This window comes from Urocampus carinirostris, chromosome 18 (genome assembly GCF_059441175.1).
Source record: "Urocampus carinirostris isolate Australia breed hairy pipefish chromosome 18, RoL_Ucar_1.0, whole genome shotgun sequence".
NCBI classification, from domain to species: domain Eukaryota; kingdom Metazoa; phylum Chordata; class Actinopteri; order Syngnathiformes; family Syngnathidae; genus Urocampus; species Urocampus carinirostris.
This window is the reverse complement of record NC_142366.1, coordinates 16,347,526-16,366,139: the sequence shown is the minus strand read 5'-3', so window position 1 is coordinate 16,366,139 and position 18,614 is coordinate 16,347,526. Positions and strand designations below refer to the sequence as shown.

Here is an 18,614-nt window from a genome sequence, read left to right as displayed (position 1 = left end):
GCAATGTTTTTTTAAGAAAAACTCACACAATACACCTGGATAAATTCTTTTTTTAATAAAACTCTTCATTGTGTTGTTCCTTAAGGCATCATGCACAAATAAAGCGATTTCTATAGAATTCTGCTCACCCTCTTCTAAGTCATCTTAGAAAATGAAATTGTACAGATATGGCATGTTCGTTTTTAAAGCAATTTTAGCACTGCTTTGACATTTTTTTTGTAAACATGGCTTCAAACAGAAAGAAACGGGACAAAATGGAAAAGCATGCTGCGACTTGGCGGGTCAAAATTACCTGAAAAACATGCGATGGACTATATCTTATTAATGCATTTTCATTATAATTCTATTAACAAAAAGGTAATGCCTCAAGATAATAACAGAAAGACTGACAAAAGGCATTGTGTCAACATTTATAATGTGGCCCCTTGAGATACGAGTTAGAAAAGAACCAAAAAATACTCCTTTCAAAAAATATTCTCTAATATAAATGTATCGTTTTCAAATGAAGAGCAAGGGGAATACAGTGTTTTGTCAGAAAAGAAACACATAAAACATGAAAAAACAAACAAACAAAATGTAACAAAAAATATCGTCCTCAAAGCCTATTAATCGAAGGATGTTATACTTACTTTAGCCAGCAGGCGACAGTATAAAACAGACTGAAATACACAAGTTAATTCGGCATGTCTTTCGAAGAACTCCATATCAAAACACAATACCTCTCTGATCTAATTACAGTGTCTTACAAATATATTGGAACCCAAGAACCTATTGACATATTGCCATATTTCAGGCTCCAAACTTATAGATTTAAAAAACTGAAATAAATTTTAAGAATCATCAACAAGGGAGACACAATCGTGAATTGAAATCAAATGTATTTAAAATTTTATACCATGCTAACATAGTAAAAAATTGAAAAGTAGGCAAAATATTAGCGGAAAAACACTGCCCCCTATGGGGTAATGAAATGAAAATATCTGCATTTATATAGCGCTTTTCAAGTCAAGACTTCCCAAAGCGCTTTACAGTGTGCTTCACATTTCCCCAATAGCGTCCGTGCAGCCATGTAAGGCGCTCACCTGCTTATTGGGGGCATTAGGGGTTCAGTGTCTTACCCAAAGACACTTTGACATGTAACACAGAGGACCCGGGATTCAAACGGCGATATCTTGATCCCAAGACGAGCGCTCTACCTCCTGAGCCACTGCCGAGTAATGTTATGTACAACCTCCGTTTGCAGCGATCAGTCTTTTTGGGTATGTCTCTATACATTTTGCACATTCTGAAATATTTGCCCATGCATCCTCACAAAACAGCTCAAGTTCCTTAAGGTTTGATATCATTTATACAAAGCGTTTTTCCTATCTTTCCACAAATGCTTGATAGGACTTTGGCTTGGCCACTCTACACCTTTATGTCCTGTTGGAAGGTGGATCTGCTCCCCATTCTCAGGTCTTTTGCAGACTCCAAAATATTTTCTGCCCGAATCGCCTTGTATTTGGCTCCTTTCATCTTCCCATCAACTCTAACCATCTTCCCAGTCCCTACTGGAGAAAAGCGACCACAGAGCATGATGCTGGCACCACCATGTTTGAAAGCGGGGACGGTGTTTTCAGGCGGATGTGCAGGGTTATTCTCATAGCAAACGTAACTCTTTGCATTCAGCCCAAAAAGTTCAATTTCGATTTTCTTTGGTCTTCACGATACCGTCTGTGTTCCAGTGTCTCCTTTCACTGACCTCTAAGCCAGGTGTGTTTAAACTGGGACTCTTTTTGCCATTGTTAGTCATTTAGGGGACAGCACGGCGGCGCAGTGGTTAGCGCGTGTGCGGCACAGTTCTGAGGTCATGAGATCGAACTTCCTGCGTGAAGTTTGCATGTTCTCCCCGTGCTTGCGTGGGTTTCCTCCAGGCACACTGGTTTCCTTCCACATTCCAAAAATATGCATGTCAGGTTAATTGGCCGGTTCAAATTGTCCCTAGGTGTGAATGAGCGAGTGAGTTGTCCGTCTCTGTGTGCCCTGCGACTGTCTGGCAACCAGTTCAGGGTGTCCCACTGTCCAGAGACAGCTGGGATGGGCTCCAGCACCCCCGCGACCCTACTGAGGATAAGTGGTGCAGATAATGGATGGACGGATGGTCATTTAGGTTGACATCAGATCAGGAGTCAGTTGGCTGAGCTGAGAAAACAATGGGCCAATATTTTTGCTCCAAAAAATGTTGATATAATTTGGTTCCACTTCACGATTGTGTCTCATATGAAATAGTTTCGAAGAAAATATTTTCAGTTTTTTTTCAGCTTTAAGTTTGATGCCCAAAATGTGGTAATTTGACAAAAGGTTCCAGGGGGGCAATACTTTTGCTACGCCCTGTAACACCATAATTATATTAAATGCCAGAGCAGACAAAGGAGTGAAAGAAATTTCCCTCAAAACCTAAGTTGTGCACTGTTTTAAGGGTTAAAGCACCACAAAAGAAATGTTAAGACTAGAATTAAGCTAAAAAACTGTACACTTAGATGTACTGTTAGTGTCCTAAATTAACCGTCGATAGAGTTTACTGCCACCATAAGCGCTCCTATTTCAAGTTTCAAATTGTTAGCAGTCAAAAAGAGCTATAAAAAAAACCATTTGGCTGAAGATCTAGAGAAAATCTCGAAAATGTAAAAACTCGTATCTCAAGGCACTACTATAATCTATTATCTGGAGTGTCCGATACAGTAATGAATCAGGATTCGTACTCGAGTAATACACTACAAGATTTTTTTTAAATACATGCAACGATGTAATTAAATCTTGGAAAAATACCAAGGCCACAAAAGTCCCTTAAACATTGTCAGAAAAGTTCCAGGATTGGTGTGAGAGGATACCTTTTAACCCCCAACAGGTGACCTGATTTATACCTTTATAACACGCACTTGTTGAGTATGTGGAGCCATGGTTAAAATCATTTGTTGACCACATTAACAGAGAACACAATGCCAACCCAATGAATCCGATTACCGTAAATTCCGGACTATAAGCCGCTACCTTTTTCCCAAACGTTCAACCCTGCGGCTTATTCAGTGATGCGGCCAATTTATGTAATTTTTCTAACGCCCGCCAGCGGCGCTCCAGTACAAAAGGTAAGATTTAGACTGCAACTTCTTAGCTTGTGCACAAATTAAATTAGCGTAGACATATCCTCATCATGCAAATTGCAAAAAGAAAGGCACATGACGCAACTTTCAAGCTAAACGCAATCGAGCAGTCCGATATAGAAAGAAACAGAACTACCGCACGTAAACTTTACTTTGTGAGCGAGATGCTAGCGTGTTTTTGAATAAGGGAGCGTGGACGACGTCTAATTGACAAAGTCTCTTTCCCATACTGAAGGAAGACGACTTTGATGATGTCAGTTATGAAGAGGAAGATGAGGACGGTTTACCGTGCTTACTACACGTACAATATATTTTTTTAACAGAACTGATTACTGTGTTGCGAGCGTGTTGCTAGTAGCGTTTTGCTACCCTTCACAGGCACAGTTTGGGATGAAAGTTATAATATTATTATTAAAGCTTTGAAAATTCTCTCGGTGTACCGTTTTTCTTTGTAAATATGTGTAACCATGTATAATATGTATTTGCAACTGTATATTTTTGTAATGTATTTATTTTAGAGACTTATTCTGATATGTTTTCCACTGGCGAATGAGAAAGAAGGGGCGGAGCAAACGCGGGCTGACGGGAAGTGGAGTAAGGGTGAGACGTGTTTGTGGACGCGGCCGACAATAGTGGATATATATTTTTCCCACCCTTACCTTTGGAAATATACACTTTTTTCCTTGGATTACTTTCAACGAGCACCCGGACTCTGCAGGTCTGCATTAAATCTTAAGTACCGGTATCATTTTCCGTTCATTTTGCCGGCTGTGATTTTTGGACTGTATCGGGTATGGGTTAATTTCGTGTTTGTATTGCGTTTTTTCAATGTGGGCGCATGCGGCTAATATACAGGTGCCTGGTGTATGTACAAAATCGGTTTTCCTCCCTAAATGTGGTGGGTGCGGCTTTAGTCAGGTGCGCTCTATAGTCCGGAATTTACGGTAATCCTCAAATCCACCAGAGTCGTTTACCTCGTCATGCATTTTTGCGTTTATTTATATATTTCCGGACAAGATTCTGTTTTCTATATTTTGTAACATTTGTCTCTGGTACCATGACAAAAAATAATGTAGGGAGATCAAATCTAACTTCTTGTTGTATGTCATCTTTCTAAACTCAAAGGACTATATGTTGCACCTCACCTACTGTTACTCCAATAGTTTTTTTCACTATGCGCTCCGTTGAGAACCGGACCAAACCCACTCGAATCATCTACACAGCAGCTAAAGCCTACCCACACCCAACCTCATAGACTTAAATAATAGGTTCATCATCCGACTGGTAAACACAATAATCACTCACCACCTTTACCAATACTTCATCCCGCTACCGTCAGGGCACAGATATAAAACAATACGATTTAGGAGGGTCCGCCTTGGGAAAAGCCTGATCCCCTCAGGCTCCGCTGACCCATCCAGTCAGGCTGCCCTCATTGTCCCAGTGTCATGTATTTTTGTCATTTTTATCTTCCCATTATTTATCTAATTTACAACACTGAGGGTCTAGTGTTTTAAAATTGGCTCTCTCACCGTCGTGACACGGGTTAAAATCCGATTGTGGTCAACAGTAATTTAAAACCTTGTGTGTAACTCTTGTCCCAACTCATCCAAAATGTACGTTATACACACAAATAAATATGTTTCTTTCCCTCTTATTGTTGACGAGCAATTTTCCAACAAAACCTGAAAATATTAAGATGGGCAAAAAAAATCCCTCGGCGTTGGAATTTGTGTCACAGACTCCAATAATGATTTTGAGGTGAGAAAAAAGTGTGTATAGAAGTATTTTTTGTCACGAGTCCTGGAACCTTTCTGACACACCTTGTTTTTCATTAATTATTTAAAGGGAGGGAAAAAATCTTGTAGTGTCCACCGTGGCGGACATCCAGGAAGTGCCGGTAGCTTTTTTTCTTTTTTTGGCAAAGTTCTGTCCCGTCAGTTGTGCTCCTCTTCGTGCCCCTGTGTGCTATTATACTATATTGAAGACCATTGATAGATACTGTTCATAGGACACCTGGATCCAGCCGTCCTGGTCTGTGTCGTACCTCCTAAAAACATCCGTCAACCTCTGTGGAGTAAAAAGATGCAGGATAATTAGTTGAGAAGGTTTTTTCCTGGGGAAAAATGTGGGCATTGTTTGTGTCATGAGATACCATTTTTATCATTATTGTTTTTTCCAGAATTTAATAGTTTTATACTTCTATGTCAGGGGGTGTCATTTGAGCTTGGGAGCCACATGGTAGAAAAATAAACTCTCACAAGGGCCGGATTAGAATAGAACAGAGTAGAACAGAAAAGAGTACAGTAGAACAGAGTAGAACAGAACTGAACAGAACTGAACAGAACTGAACAGAGTAGAGTAGAGTGGTATGGTAGAACAGGGCAGGACAGGACAGGACAGAATAGAATAGGTCTTGATTGTCATTGATAGCTAAATTGTGAAACATTGTACGCAACGAGATTGGACATGAATCTCCAGGGTAAAACATGTAATAAAGACTCTAAAGAGAAAAGGAATAAAGGACTATCGAGATAAATAGGCAAAAACAATTACAACGTTGTTCTGAGAAAATTTGCCTAATTCGAAAGAATAATGCATAAAAAATGGTAGTGCATTGTAACAATAGCGCAATGAAAGTAAGCGAAATAATATTTAATAGCAGACACATTAAAAAGAAAAAAAAGAAAACTAAAATATATATGTATATATAATTGACAAGATAAATATTTTCACAGTTTCTTGCAATAGTGTATATTAAAGTTGGTTAGTATAAAAATGCATGCCGTTGGGAACCCCTAGAGTCTGGGGTCTAGACTGTCCACCCACCAGGGTTTCACAAAATTCAATGGGAAACACTGAAATGCAAATATTTTATTGTTATTTTAATTTCCTTTAGTTTCAGTTTTACAAAGTCAACAATGTTTACATTGTAGCCTGGTCATCCAGAAAGGGGATCACCTTACCTCTTCGCAAGGTTTTCTAATCCTCCTCATGCTGAGGTTTTTGAGTTTTTCTGTGCTCTCATGTAGGTTTTAGATCAGGGGATGGTGTAATGATCTATGCGACCCTATGTGACTTTTTGTGATTAAAGGCTATACAAAAAAGGATGAATTGTCTTGACTTGGAAGACAAACACAGTAAAATATTTCCTCTGTGTCTGAAGATTCATTTCATCATTAATGTTCGCTATCCATTCTAATCACAATCTGCGCTGTGTGATCGAAACAAAATAGTTTGTGATGAAGCTACCTGAAGTACAATGCAGCATTGGATGAAGTCATCGAAGGCTACCTGCCCCTTCCTTTGTCGATCGAACTTCTCGATCAGCGTACCGTAGAATTGATCCGATAAACGATAACCTGCAAAGAGGAGCGGGGTTACCTTGCGGATATCTTGAGATGTGTCGTCCTTTGTTTTTAAACTAGCGTGCCAAGACCATAGTGGGTTGTGAGACAGTGTCTAGCATTCTGCAGGATGTTGCCCAACTAAATCTTTGCAAAAAAGCATACAGTGTTTTATTACCTATGCTTCTTCCAGTGACCAGCAAAGTACAGTAACCATTCATCCATATCAGAAGCTGGCAGCATATTATTAATATTTTTCAAATGTTTCATTAAGAAGTACGGTACATGTATTATTTTTGTTTGTTTGATGAAGCTGTTTACCTCATTCAGTGCCATAACGTATAAATACGTTTTCTGAAGCATTGGTTTCAAGTGCCAAAACTTAAAATATGTATTTGTTATTTTAAAAAAACAGTTCTAAGCGCTTTGACACTGCTGATCAGTAAGTGTCATGCCTCTGGGAATGATTTCAGTATGATAAATCACCACTACATGGCAGGAATGGCTTTGGTCAGATCTTTGTCCAGACATCGAGGAGCCCCCTCCTCCTCGTGTCACTTTGCTTCCTCTACCCAGCAATTGAGAGTGTATAGGCGGCCCCCGAGCGATCAAAATCGTATGATCATGTCACCGGAAATATCGGGCGCGGAAAGGTTTTTGCAAAGTTCATCCATAAGTTCAGTGTTCTTGCACTAAAATGCTGTGTTTTGCGGAAACGTGGCTCACGTTTAGCATTCCGGACGCTAACGTGTAGCCACCCGGAGCTACCCGGAGCAATCCGGCTTCAACGCCGCTAAACAGAGACACGAAAGCCGGGGGGAATCGGAGAGGAGGCGGACTTGCTAACACGAGGTGGTGTATCCCTGGATTTTCACAAAGAAAAGTTTTCCATCTGCCGCAGGGATGTCGAACTTTTGGACTGGCGTGACGTCATCCACTCCGCTACAAGCACTAGCCCTAGGGCATCATGTTCATCTGTTAATAAACAACGGGGTAGACTGCTGGGAGTGTGAATTTCCCTACGGGGATGAATAAAGTATTTATCTATCTATCTATCTATTTTGCAATTAAAGTGCCATTGTGTTTACGGAAAGCATTGTTTACATTATGAAGTAATCACAAACGGGGAAAAAAAGCACCAAAGTGAAAGTTCTGCTCAAAACGGACAAGTAATTGCTATATCAAGGGTAAAAATGTAAACTTGAACTATTAAAACATTATGCTGATTAGCAATCATGAGTAAACCAGTTAATCATAGCAAAAGCTGTGTGAGTATATTTCGTATGGAAGATAGTATTCAGTTTTGTAATGCGACTGGCTCATCAAGTTGTGGAAAGTTATGAGAATTAATTATCAATGAAGCTTTTTTATATGTGTCGCATCTGTGGCCCCAGTAAATGTTCTATATCCCAAAAAATAGTTGGCCTGGGTGTGACATGCACGGCTCACCACTGAAGATGAGTAAATACAAACAAACAACTACACTAACGTGCTAATTCTAATCTAATGCTAACCTTCTACCCCAGTGGGAAAGCGGCGGTCTTGATAGTGGCGGCGCCCTCCACCACACAAACCAAAAGAAAAGAAAACGCATACTTTTGTGCTCACCAAATCCCGTCAGGGCTTGTCTGAGCTCGTTCTTGTCGATGAAACCGGAGTTGTCCCTGTCGTAGGTTCTGAAGATATTCTGCCAATCCGTGATGTATTTCCACACGCCAGCAAACTCGTTGAAGTTCACTCCGCTTTTATTTTCTCTGTCAAACATCGCTGCGGGACAATAAAATGCGGACTTTAGGAAAGAATAATGTGTAAGCTTTATTGCTTAATGCAGGCAAATTTATGGGTGACACAGAAAAAAGCAGTATTTTTGCAGCTTTAGTTGGCCCATCTTGGTATATTGCTCTTTCACTGTTTTATATTTCTTTTTTATTAATTCCAAAGCAGTATGACAAATGAGGTGAGCATATTTTTCTTCAAAACTTAACCACTTGAGTTCAATTAATCTGGTTAGTTAGTTAAAATGTAAAGCTGCATTTTTTTAACTGTCAAAATCAACAACTTGTGACCACATTTAATGCCAAACATGAAAAACATTACTTTCCATTGTTTGTGAATAAATGGGTTGTGCATAGAAAAGATCGATTTTCATCCTTGATTATAGTTTGTAGGCTAGGCTACAAATGTAGTCTGAATGATAAAGCACAGTACAGAAAATAAAGCTATATATTTAGCATGCAGGGTTGGGTAGGGTTACTTGAACTGGATTACTTTCAATTACTTTTGGATTACTCCAATACCAAATATGCTAATAAAAGACAAAATAAACTAAATATGGACAGTCATTTTGACTGAATTTTGTAATCCAGTTAAAGTAACCCTACCCAACCCTGTTAGCATGGACATTTCTTTACTGATCCAGCCTATCTGAGAACATAAATTCTGGATCTCGACCCCGAGCCAAACTGAGTTTGACATGCTTGGTCTAATGAATGAATTCATTAGCATCACAGGGTCAAAACTGGGTGATTCACATTTGGAATTTCACAGTTCACTTCCAAATTTGTAAAACATGAAGCCAGTTGCCATGGTAAAAAAATAGACAAGATCACATGAGCAGTTACTTACATATTATGGAGCGCACAGTCACAGGGTTAAATGGTGTCCATGTCCCTGAAAAGCAGAGTAAATTATATATTAGTGTACATTTTGTGTACAAGCCAATTAAGGGTGAGCTGAGTCGTTTGAGGTGCATTAAAATTTAAAAGTAAAATGGTTAGGTGGGTGGTTGTTTATTAGAAAGCTTCAAAGAAATGCATGCACTTGCACGCGCATCATGAATGAGCTGCTATCTTGACTTTAAGCCAGGAGATGGCAGCAGATGAAAACAAAATTCCAAATTGTGCAGGGCTCCTTTAGTCAAGTCATGTTTATTTGTGACGCCCTTAATCACAAGGAGTCTCAAAGGGCTGCACAGTTATGATATCAATATTATCATGTTTTTCCCAATTTATGTTTTGAGGGGGCAAATTAGCACATTCCTGACCATTTCCCTTCCATGTTTTCCAAAAAGCCAAATCTGATATTTTAGGAAATTTATTTAGTTTCTGGACAGATTTCAAATTAAATTGTGCAAAATGTAATCCAAATGAGATGATATGACTCTAGGCATCATTGCCTGGTGAGAAGTGTATCGTTTAGTAGACACTCAAAATAAGAAGAGAAGACATCAATGGATTTTGATCATGCAGGGAGATCACGAGAGGACCAACATAAGGGACAAACATAAAAAAATGATAACAAAGTAACCCTGTATATTTATGTATAGATCTGATGCCACTGATTTTGTTTGAAAAAAATAATATAATGAAATTACTAATTTATCATAGTGCAAAAATTTCCAGTAACAGTCAACAGTATTTTCAATTCTTCCCATTCCCTTTTACTGGGTGCAAAACTGTCAAAACAAGTTCCTTATTTTCCGGAATATAAGTCAAAGTTTTTTTTTCATAGTTTGGCGGGGGTAACATTTATAATTCGGTGGGACTTATATGAGAAATGATTAACACGTTATACCATTGAGTTTTAAATTATTATTACCGGTACTGTATATTACTTGACATGTTATTTTCACACTAAACCACAAGAGGGCACTCTAGGTTAGTGTTGGTCATTTCAATTTAGCCCTGTTATGTGGGGGACATTTTCTTGAAGTGGAAAGAGGAAGTGAAGCTTCTTATTGTCTTCCTACTGAGTTGGAGGAGTTGTTTACCGGTAAAAATGACACAGAGGATGGATACTTTGTTGGATTTAGTGATTTGGAGGGCAGCCGATAGTTGTGTAAGCATGTTCTTTATGCAAGAGTTATCTGAATAACTCTCAATATGTTACGTTTGGAGTGTGTCTAAGACACACGTAATGTTAGTATACAGATGATATGTATGTTTTGGTGTTGGATTCAATGAAATACATTTCCCCCAGAAATGCGACTTTTACTCCAAGTGCGACTTATACATATTTTTTCCTTCTCAATTGTGCATTTTTTTGGCTGGTGCGAATTATACCCCGGACAGACTTAAGAGTCTGGAAAACACGTTACTCTCTGATACCTTCAAAAATGCAGGGTATCATCCTAAATCCTCATTTGTTTCTGAAATTGGATTTTGGGGGCAAAAAGTGACCAATTCAATGCCTCAGACGTTTCCAATGACACACTTTCTAGCTTGAGGAAAAACTGAGTGTGACAATACACTCTCTGTGCACCACGTGAGTTTGTCTTCTGGTGGAGTGAGGGTGTGTGTACATACGAGTGTGCTACGTGTCCATGGCTACAGAAAAACAGGATGATGAGACCACAGTATATGTGCACGCCCACAGACACACAAACCTCTGTGTGCATAATAACTCGTGTGGTGCTCAGCAAGTTTCCAATTCCTGAAAACTTACTGGGGGCACCAAAGTCATTAAAACATGGTAATCCCTTGAGCATTTTATCTAGACTTTAATCTAAACGCAAATGTTCAAACAAGGTTAACTAAGCATCAAAACAAATCTTTACACCTATTCCAGGGTTTATACACATTTTTCATGGCCAAATTCTAGCAGTGTACAAAGACTTTCAAAGCCGATTTTTCAATTTCTCCAGTACCATTATCCTTTTAACTTCCTGTACGATTCGCCTAAAATCCTAATCCAAGACGTACCCAAAGTAAATTGAATACATGGTTCAGATCCAACCCCTCGGAGAGGACACATTGTGTTAAGTATGGTGAAATGACCTCTGAGCCATAATTGATACAAAAAAGAAATCCAGCTTCTACTTCCTAGTCCGTGTGTAAATATTCTATACTGTCTATGTCTATACGATTCCTGGCTCCTCCGTGTTATATGTCGAAGTGTTCTTGGGCAAGACACCGAATCCCTAATGCCCCCAATAAGCAGGTCGGCGCCTTGCATGGCTGCTATTGGTGTGTGAGTGTGTGTGTGAATGGGTAAGTGTGAAGCACATTGTAAAGTGCTTTGGGAGGTCTTCATTGACTTGAAAAGCGCTATATAAATGCAGACCATTTACTTTATCTCCAGCGCACTAAGAACTTTGACATTTTTATTGTTTAGCATCTCGTGCATCCATTCAATATGGTTGGTGTAAAGTGTAACGAAAAGGCGAGCCGTTTCTTCCAAAAGTGGAATAAGAAAGCTTGATGCGGATGAGAAAATGGTCGAAACGCTATTTTCGGCCACTTTTTACCACGGAGGACTTCTTGTAGCGCGTCTTCCAAAAGTTAAACTTAACTTTATTTATCTTTATAGTGCATATTATTTTATTGAATGTTTATTTTTTAGTATAATACAATACAAGTTACTTATAGAAGCCTTAAACATACTTATTTAAACCTTAAACATACAAAACATAGCACTGAAGCAACTTACGAAAAAATTCAACTTACGAACGCCAGTCCGGGAAAAAAAAAAATTCACAATTTCAAATAAACATTTTTATTTGATTGAATAAAAAGGAGAAAAGAACTTTCAAATCATTAAATCAATCATTTAAATAATCTGCACTTAAGTGTTTAAATGTGTGCTATTTTTGGCACTTTCAATTTTGCAGGAGTTTCCCTGAGTTGAATAAAATGTAGTGCATTTTTTTTCTCTTTCCCCTTTTCCCCCTTTTGTTTTCTGTTTATTGCACATTCAAAAGAGAAAAAAAGCACAATAAACATTAAGTGATTAAAAAAAGTAGTTGCAGAATTGCTTTTTAAATGAAATAACTAGTAACTGTAGCAATGACAGTGAGTTGTCCGTCTCTGTGTGCCCTGCGACTGGCTGGCAACCAGTTCAGGGTGTCCCCTGCCCATTGATGAAGATGGCTGGGATGGGCTCCAGCACTACTGAGGATAAGCGGTGCAGATAATGGATGGATGGATGTAAAAATGACTGTTTTTCAGTAACGTGCCCAACACTACCGAGTAATGGAAGAAAATAAAAGGTGCACAGACTGCAACCGCAAAACCATGGACTGATAATGGGCAAAGAGCAAAACTGTCAGAAGAAGCAGATTAAAATAACATGCGTCATCTTCTTGTATTGAGAAATGGAACATTTCCTAAGGCGTCAAACTACTTGAGAAGGCACGAAAGTGGGCCAGGAAGATCTAAGAAAAGATCCAAATCATTCTGAGATGAGAAAAACGATCAGGAAAAAAATGCTTGAGCACAAAAGGAAGCTTCAACGCGGAAGCAACGTGAAGATAAAAGAAGTACAGCGCATCTGCAAAGTTCCCGAGGCGTGGTGCAAAGCAGAAGGTGCGAGAAGAAAAGGTCAAGGAGGACAATCCGGAGCAGACGGGGAGACAGAAGGCAGGACGGTGAGCAATCGTGCGTTCTGCCTCAACGGCTATGATTCCCATCACAGTAAATTGAATCAAGTGACATAAAGCGAGACAAGGAAATCTGCCAGGGTAGCAAATGGTAAATGGTCTGCATTTATACAGCGCTTTCCAAATCAATGAAGACCTCCCAAAGTGCTTTACAATGTGCTTCACACTTACCCATTGACACACACACTCACACACCAATGCTTACAAGAGCACGAAGACCCAGAAACAAAAGACAAAATCCAAAGGATATTTGTTCTGTTATTTTGCTATTTTCATAAAATATAAAAAGGTCATCATAATGTAAGAAACACGACGTTAAATGTTTTTTATTATCAATTGCTTGACCACAACGTCATGTGCTGATCATGATGAAGAATCTGTAAAATTGTCAGTAAAATTTCAATTTTGCTACCAGTTTTTTCCTATAGTATTTCAATTTTCCCGATAATTATTAATAGAAGTAGAAAAAGGACACATACAATTAAGAGAGAAGACATCAATGGATTTTGAATTTGCAAGAACAGGAGAAGGCCAAACTCTCAGATATTGAAGTTCCCTCCACCCATTATCTGCACCGCTTATCCTCAGTAGGGTCGCGGGGGTGCTGGAGACCATTCCAGCTATCTTCGGGCAGTGGGCAGGGGACACCCTGAACTGGTTGCCAGCCAAACACAGGGCACACAGAGACAGACAACCATCCACTCACTCATCCACACCTAGGGACAATCTAGACCGGCCAATTAACCTGACATGCACGTTTTTGGAATGTGGGAGGAAACCCACGCAAGCACGGGGAGAACATGTAAACTCCACACAGGAGGTTCGATCTCATGACCTCAGAACTGTGCCGTACACGCGCTAACCACTGCCCCGCCGCGCTGCCATATTGAAGTTCCAACCTGTTTTAAAAGGTCCTCCTCTGAGCTTTTTCTTTTAAACAAAATGTAGATCAGTCCTACAGTGCAGTGGTTAGCAGATTCGCCTAGCACGCAAAAGGTCCCCGGTTCGAGATCGGTTCGGAAACACTTTAGAGATGGTTGAACTTTCCCAAGACGCATCACAAAAAATGGTGCCCCTATGACCCTAGTGGTTAAGGGATCAAGCCTAACCCAACCCAGATCAGCCCCAAGGGTGCGAATATCAAAGAACAGCAACATGAGCAGGACAAGGAACGCAACCTCCACGTGGTGTCCTGTGGACGGCCTCATGGCCGACGAATGCGTCTCCCACCCGCTACACAAACGCTTCGGTACAAGTTACCCAAAGCTGACCTCATCCGCTGTCGTAGCGGCCAATTCGCGGAACTCGTAACACAACCGAAGCGTTCCATGTCGTTCCTAAAGATCATCTTTAGACGACTTGAAGCGATCTAACAACAACAACAGCAACATGATTGGCCGATAGTGACAAGGATGTAAATACTGCTTGATAGTCAAAATAACGAACAGATTGAAATAACAGTCAAAACAACAGTGAGCCTGAAACAAAGACTTTGACCAATAATAGTCAAAATAAAAACGTCACCCTACGCAATGTACATTTTAAATGTTTATAAAGTGCAATAACAGTGTTATTACTATGTTATTACCATCAGGTGTCCAATACTGAAAACAGAATAAACATATCCATAAGTGTCTTAAAACTAGAAAAAAAACACACTTTAAATCAATACACAATAAATCTTAAATTATTTTGCAGTGTGTTACCAGAATGTTGCAAATAAAATTACCAACACCCATATTAAAACAAAAAAAACATTGAAAACATAACACCTACACACAAATATTAATATACAAAGCCAGTGGGTCTAATTCACACCCTGGTAACTTTTTCAAAGTTTCTGCCACTTGCCTCCCACTTTAGTCTGAAGTGTTACAAGTCAGAAAAGAGGAGTCTCAGTCTCCCAGCTTTGTGCAATTTTACTTTTCAAAACCATTAAAACATACAAATACGACATTTCAGTGAAGAAAATAATTACTGGATTTTTCTTTTTAGTTTATCTCTCCCACAGTGGACATGAACCTACGAGGAAAATTTCAGACCCCTCCATGATTTCTAAGGGGGCGAAATAGCAAAATAGCAGGGTGTTCAAATACTTATTTCCCTTACGGTGCTGTGTTTTATGATTGGCATTGCATGATTTGCCTTCACAAAAAAATAGATGCAAATATGTTAAAACATGGAATAGTCATTTAGCTCAGATGAGTGACCATAAGACAAAACTGCAACTATCTAATAATTTGTATTTACAGGGCGTGTCTCACACCATCAGACAGAACTTTCCACCTTACCTTACCTTTTCCTTAGGAAATGAATGAATGGATCCTTTGATGCCAAATGCTCCAGTTTGCTTTTGACACTCCCATATGTTATTCAGTGATGAATGGTGCTTATTCAATAGATACGTTTAGCTTCAACTCAAAGTCTAAGCAGTTAACGAATCTTCTATCCATGGGGAAAGTATTAAAACCATTTTCACCGCCACAAAACCAAACTATGCTGGGTGGGATCTTACAGGCAAATGTTCTATTTTAGGAAACTGAAACCTTTCACCTGCTTATTTCTGTTACACAAAAATCAAAGCTCTTGCTTTTTTTCTGCAGCTTAGCGTTAAATCAAAGAGCGAATCAAGTGAAGAGGCAGCATGTGAACTAGGACTGCACAAAATATATTTAAAAATACACTAACCCCTAGCTCTAACTCTAAAGTACAAGAAGACTGCTAATATCGATAGTTTTTATTTTCTGTATGTTGCCACGTTTTAAGTGTTATGCTGATAAGTTTAATAGGCTTGCTTACAATAAAGAATGTAATTCTATTTTTACTATTGGACAACTGCAAAGTAATTTCGCGTGTTAGGCGAATCTGCTAACCACTGCACTGTAGGACTGATCTACATTTTGTTCACTTTAAAAGAAAAAGCTCAGAGGAGGACCTTTTAAAACAGGTTGGAACTTCAATATGGCAGCGCGGCGGGGCAGTAGTTAGCGCGTGTACGGCACAGTTCTGAGGTCATGAGATCGAACCTCCTGTGTGGAGTTTACATGTTCTCCCCGTGCTTGCGTGGGTTTCCTCCCATATTCCAAAAACATGCATGTCAGGTTAATTGGCCGATCCGGATTGTCCCTAGGTGTGGATGAGTGAGTGGATGGTTGTCTGTCTCTGTGTGCCCTGCGATTGGCTGGCAACCAGAGCTAACTGTGGTCATTGTGCTTGCTGTTTACGTTCCACCGGATGCTAACGTTCCACCGGATGCTGACGTTAGTATAGCGCTAAAGCTCCTGCCCGCTGTTATCAATAAATAGCAGCTTGCACACCCCGACGGAGCTTTTATCGTCGCAGGCGACTTTAATCGGGCATGTTTAAGGACTGTACTTCCCAAATCCATTCAACACGTGGACTGAGCAATTAGGGAAAAAACACTGGACCGAAAGATCAAACATCTAGTCGGATCCGCCCATCTCTGTCTGTCCCTCACCCCCTCATACACCCCCCCTCCGGAGGAAAACAAAGCCTATACAACAAAGACAGTTAAAACATCTTCTTTGTTCCTTTATCTCTTTGTTTTCCTTATCCTCACTGTAAAATGTGGAACTGGAGTGCCACGTCCAATTTCGTTGTCACAATACATCCCATGTTGTAACAATGACAATAAAGGTTTATTCTATTCTATTCTATTCTATTGTTGATTGTTTTGACTATATATATATATGTATATATATTAGGGTGGTCCTTAATGGGGGTCGAAATTTTTTTGGGGGAAATATTGGGCTCTGACCCCCCAGATATGTTCCTATATCGATAAAAACACACTGTGTGCAATTTTGAACAATTTGGATAATATTTAGAGGTAGCTCAACGACTTTGAAATTTCCCAAAATGGTAAAATTTTGGCAATTTTCGAGAAAAAAACGGAAATCTTAACCCTATGTGTACGGCGTTTTAGAACATCCAATTTCAGTCCATTGCTTATAAAAGTAACTTTGTACACTAGGTCTGATATAATGTGCGAAAAATCCTTATTTTTCATACCAAAATTTCAGAGGCCTTGAGCGACCTCTAAATATCCTTTGATTTTGATGAAACTTTGCCTAATTACGTTTTGTATATATTGGAACATATTCAAGGGGTCAGAGCATGAAATTTTAAAAGTCGAAAAATAAGGACCACCCTAATATATATATAATATAATATAATAACCTACTCTTCTCGTCGGCTCCAGAGCAGGGGAATGTATAATAATATTCTGAAAAATAGTCTGTGTAATATAGTGTAATAATCTGTGAAGCCCTTTGAGACTCTTCGTGATTTAGGGCTATACAAATAAAAATGACTTGACTTGACTTGACTATTATGCAGGTTTTCATCATTGTCACTACTGGCCAATGATGTTGCCGTTCTTTGATACATACACACCTTAAGGGGGGGATCTGCTTTTTGTAACCTAGGAGAAAGGGCTTAGGGGAGGACCTTTAGAACACATCGATTATTTTTTTGCATATTGAAGGTTTCTTTGAACAGTCATCACCTGTTTGCATGACAAGTTATCAATTCATTTATGTCTTCTCTCCTTGTTTTGAGTGTCTACTACACAATAAACTTATCAAATGCTTTTAATGTTCAATAAAGCATTAATTATGACTGCTCGACTTCCGACATGAACCCCACCGAATACCTATATGCCGAAAACTGAGGGTCATTGAAGTGCACCCATAGAGTGAAATCATGAAATATAGGAAGTCATGTGTACCGTTGGATAAGGCTTGCTGGAGCTCTGAGTCTGATATCACCCCACTGCGGTCCTTGTCGACCCTGCGGAGGAGATGGGAGGAAAGCACAGATTAGATATCACCTGCATGAACGACTTCAAGCTCTGACATAAATTGAAGAGGGCAACCACTGAAACATTATCCTCCTGGGCACGTCGTACTTCTCAAGCGGTTCTCGGAGGATGAATGAAATTCAGGTAATGGCGCAGTGCACACCAGACGTTTTGTTCATTGCACACATGCCCCCCTCGTTGGTTGGGGTTGTCCATCGATTCGATGATGACCATCTTCTTTTATTTGTGAGTCTGCTGATGTTTGAACAGTCCGATCCTGGATTGTGGTCGGAGACTCAGGTAAAAGAGGATACCTGCGCAATGACGGTTTTTAAAGTGGCGTAAGGGGTGCGCTTTCCCCAACGCCACTATCTTGATTGTAAAGAAGATGGTTCCAGTGGCAAGGGCGACCCTAGACGACCGGCATCTTTCTACAACTGCAGGCGGCTAACGGGATCCAGGTCTGTAGGAAACCGCCTCAAAGCGTGCCGCCACCAGCTTTTGGGATCACTCTTAGTCTGGACTCTACCCTTCGACCTGTTCGGCTTGGGTAACCCTACCAGGAGTACGAGACTCCCGCCGACATAGCTCTAGGGGTCATGGAGACGCGCAAAGTGCCCCACCACGATAAGGTGGTGATCCGTCGGGACACACATGCCCCCCTGAAGACCATAAATCATGGGCATGCCTGTGAATGACGATCATGTGACGAAAACCAAATACGGGTTTCACGCACGTTTTTGATGGCCAAATTCAAGCACTTTTTTAGGATTTTTAAAGCCAATTTTCACATGTATCCAGGACCATTAAAAGAAAAAGATGCAACTGGGATTCACAGATGAGATCTTTATCCAGTGAGTGCATTGAACAAGACGTATTATATTTAGATCTTGAATCTATCGCCAATATATTTGTTTTTGAGACATTTT

At 39.8% G+C, this 18,614-nt stretch overlaps 1 protein-coding gene across 2 annotated transcripts in view; it reads right to left on the bottom strand.

Moving 5' to 3' along the window:
- Nucleotides 1-34: 34 nt before the first annotated feature.
- Nucleotides 35-18,614, bottom strand: part of pdcd6 (programmed cell death 6) — a 31,274-nt gene continuing 12,694 nt past the window's right edge. The window contains exons 2-6 of one of the 2 annotated variants that reach the window (XM_088322345.1): nt 17,614-17,675; nt 9,113-9,157; nt 8,084-8,254; nt 6,393-6,502; nt 35-5,210 (exon numbers count right to left, since the gene is read on the bottom strand). In XM_088322345.1, the coding sequence (XP_088178471.1) occupies nt 5,112-5,210; nt 6,393-6,502; nt 8,084-8,254; nt 9,113-9,157; nt 17,614-17,675 (487 nt within the window). In that variant the 3' untranslated portion in view covers nt 35-5,111. The remainder of the gene's footprint in view (nt 5,211-6,392; nt 6,503-8,083; nt 8,255-9,112; nt 9,158-17,613; nt 17,676-18,614) is intronic. The other variant, XM_088322346.1, reaches the window with a different exon arrangement.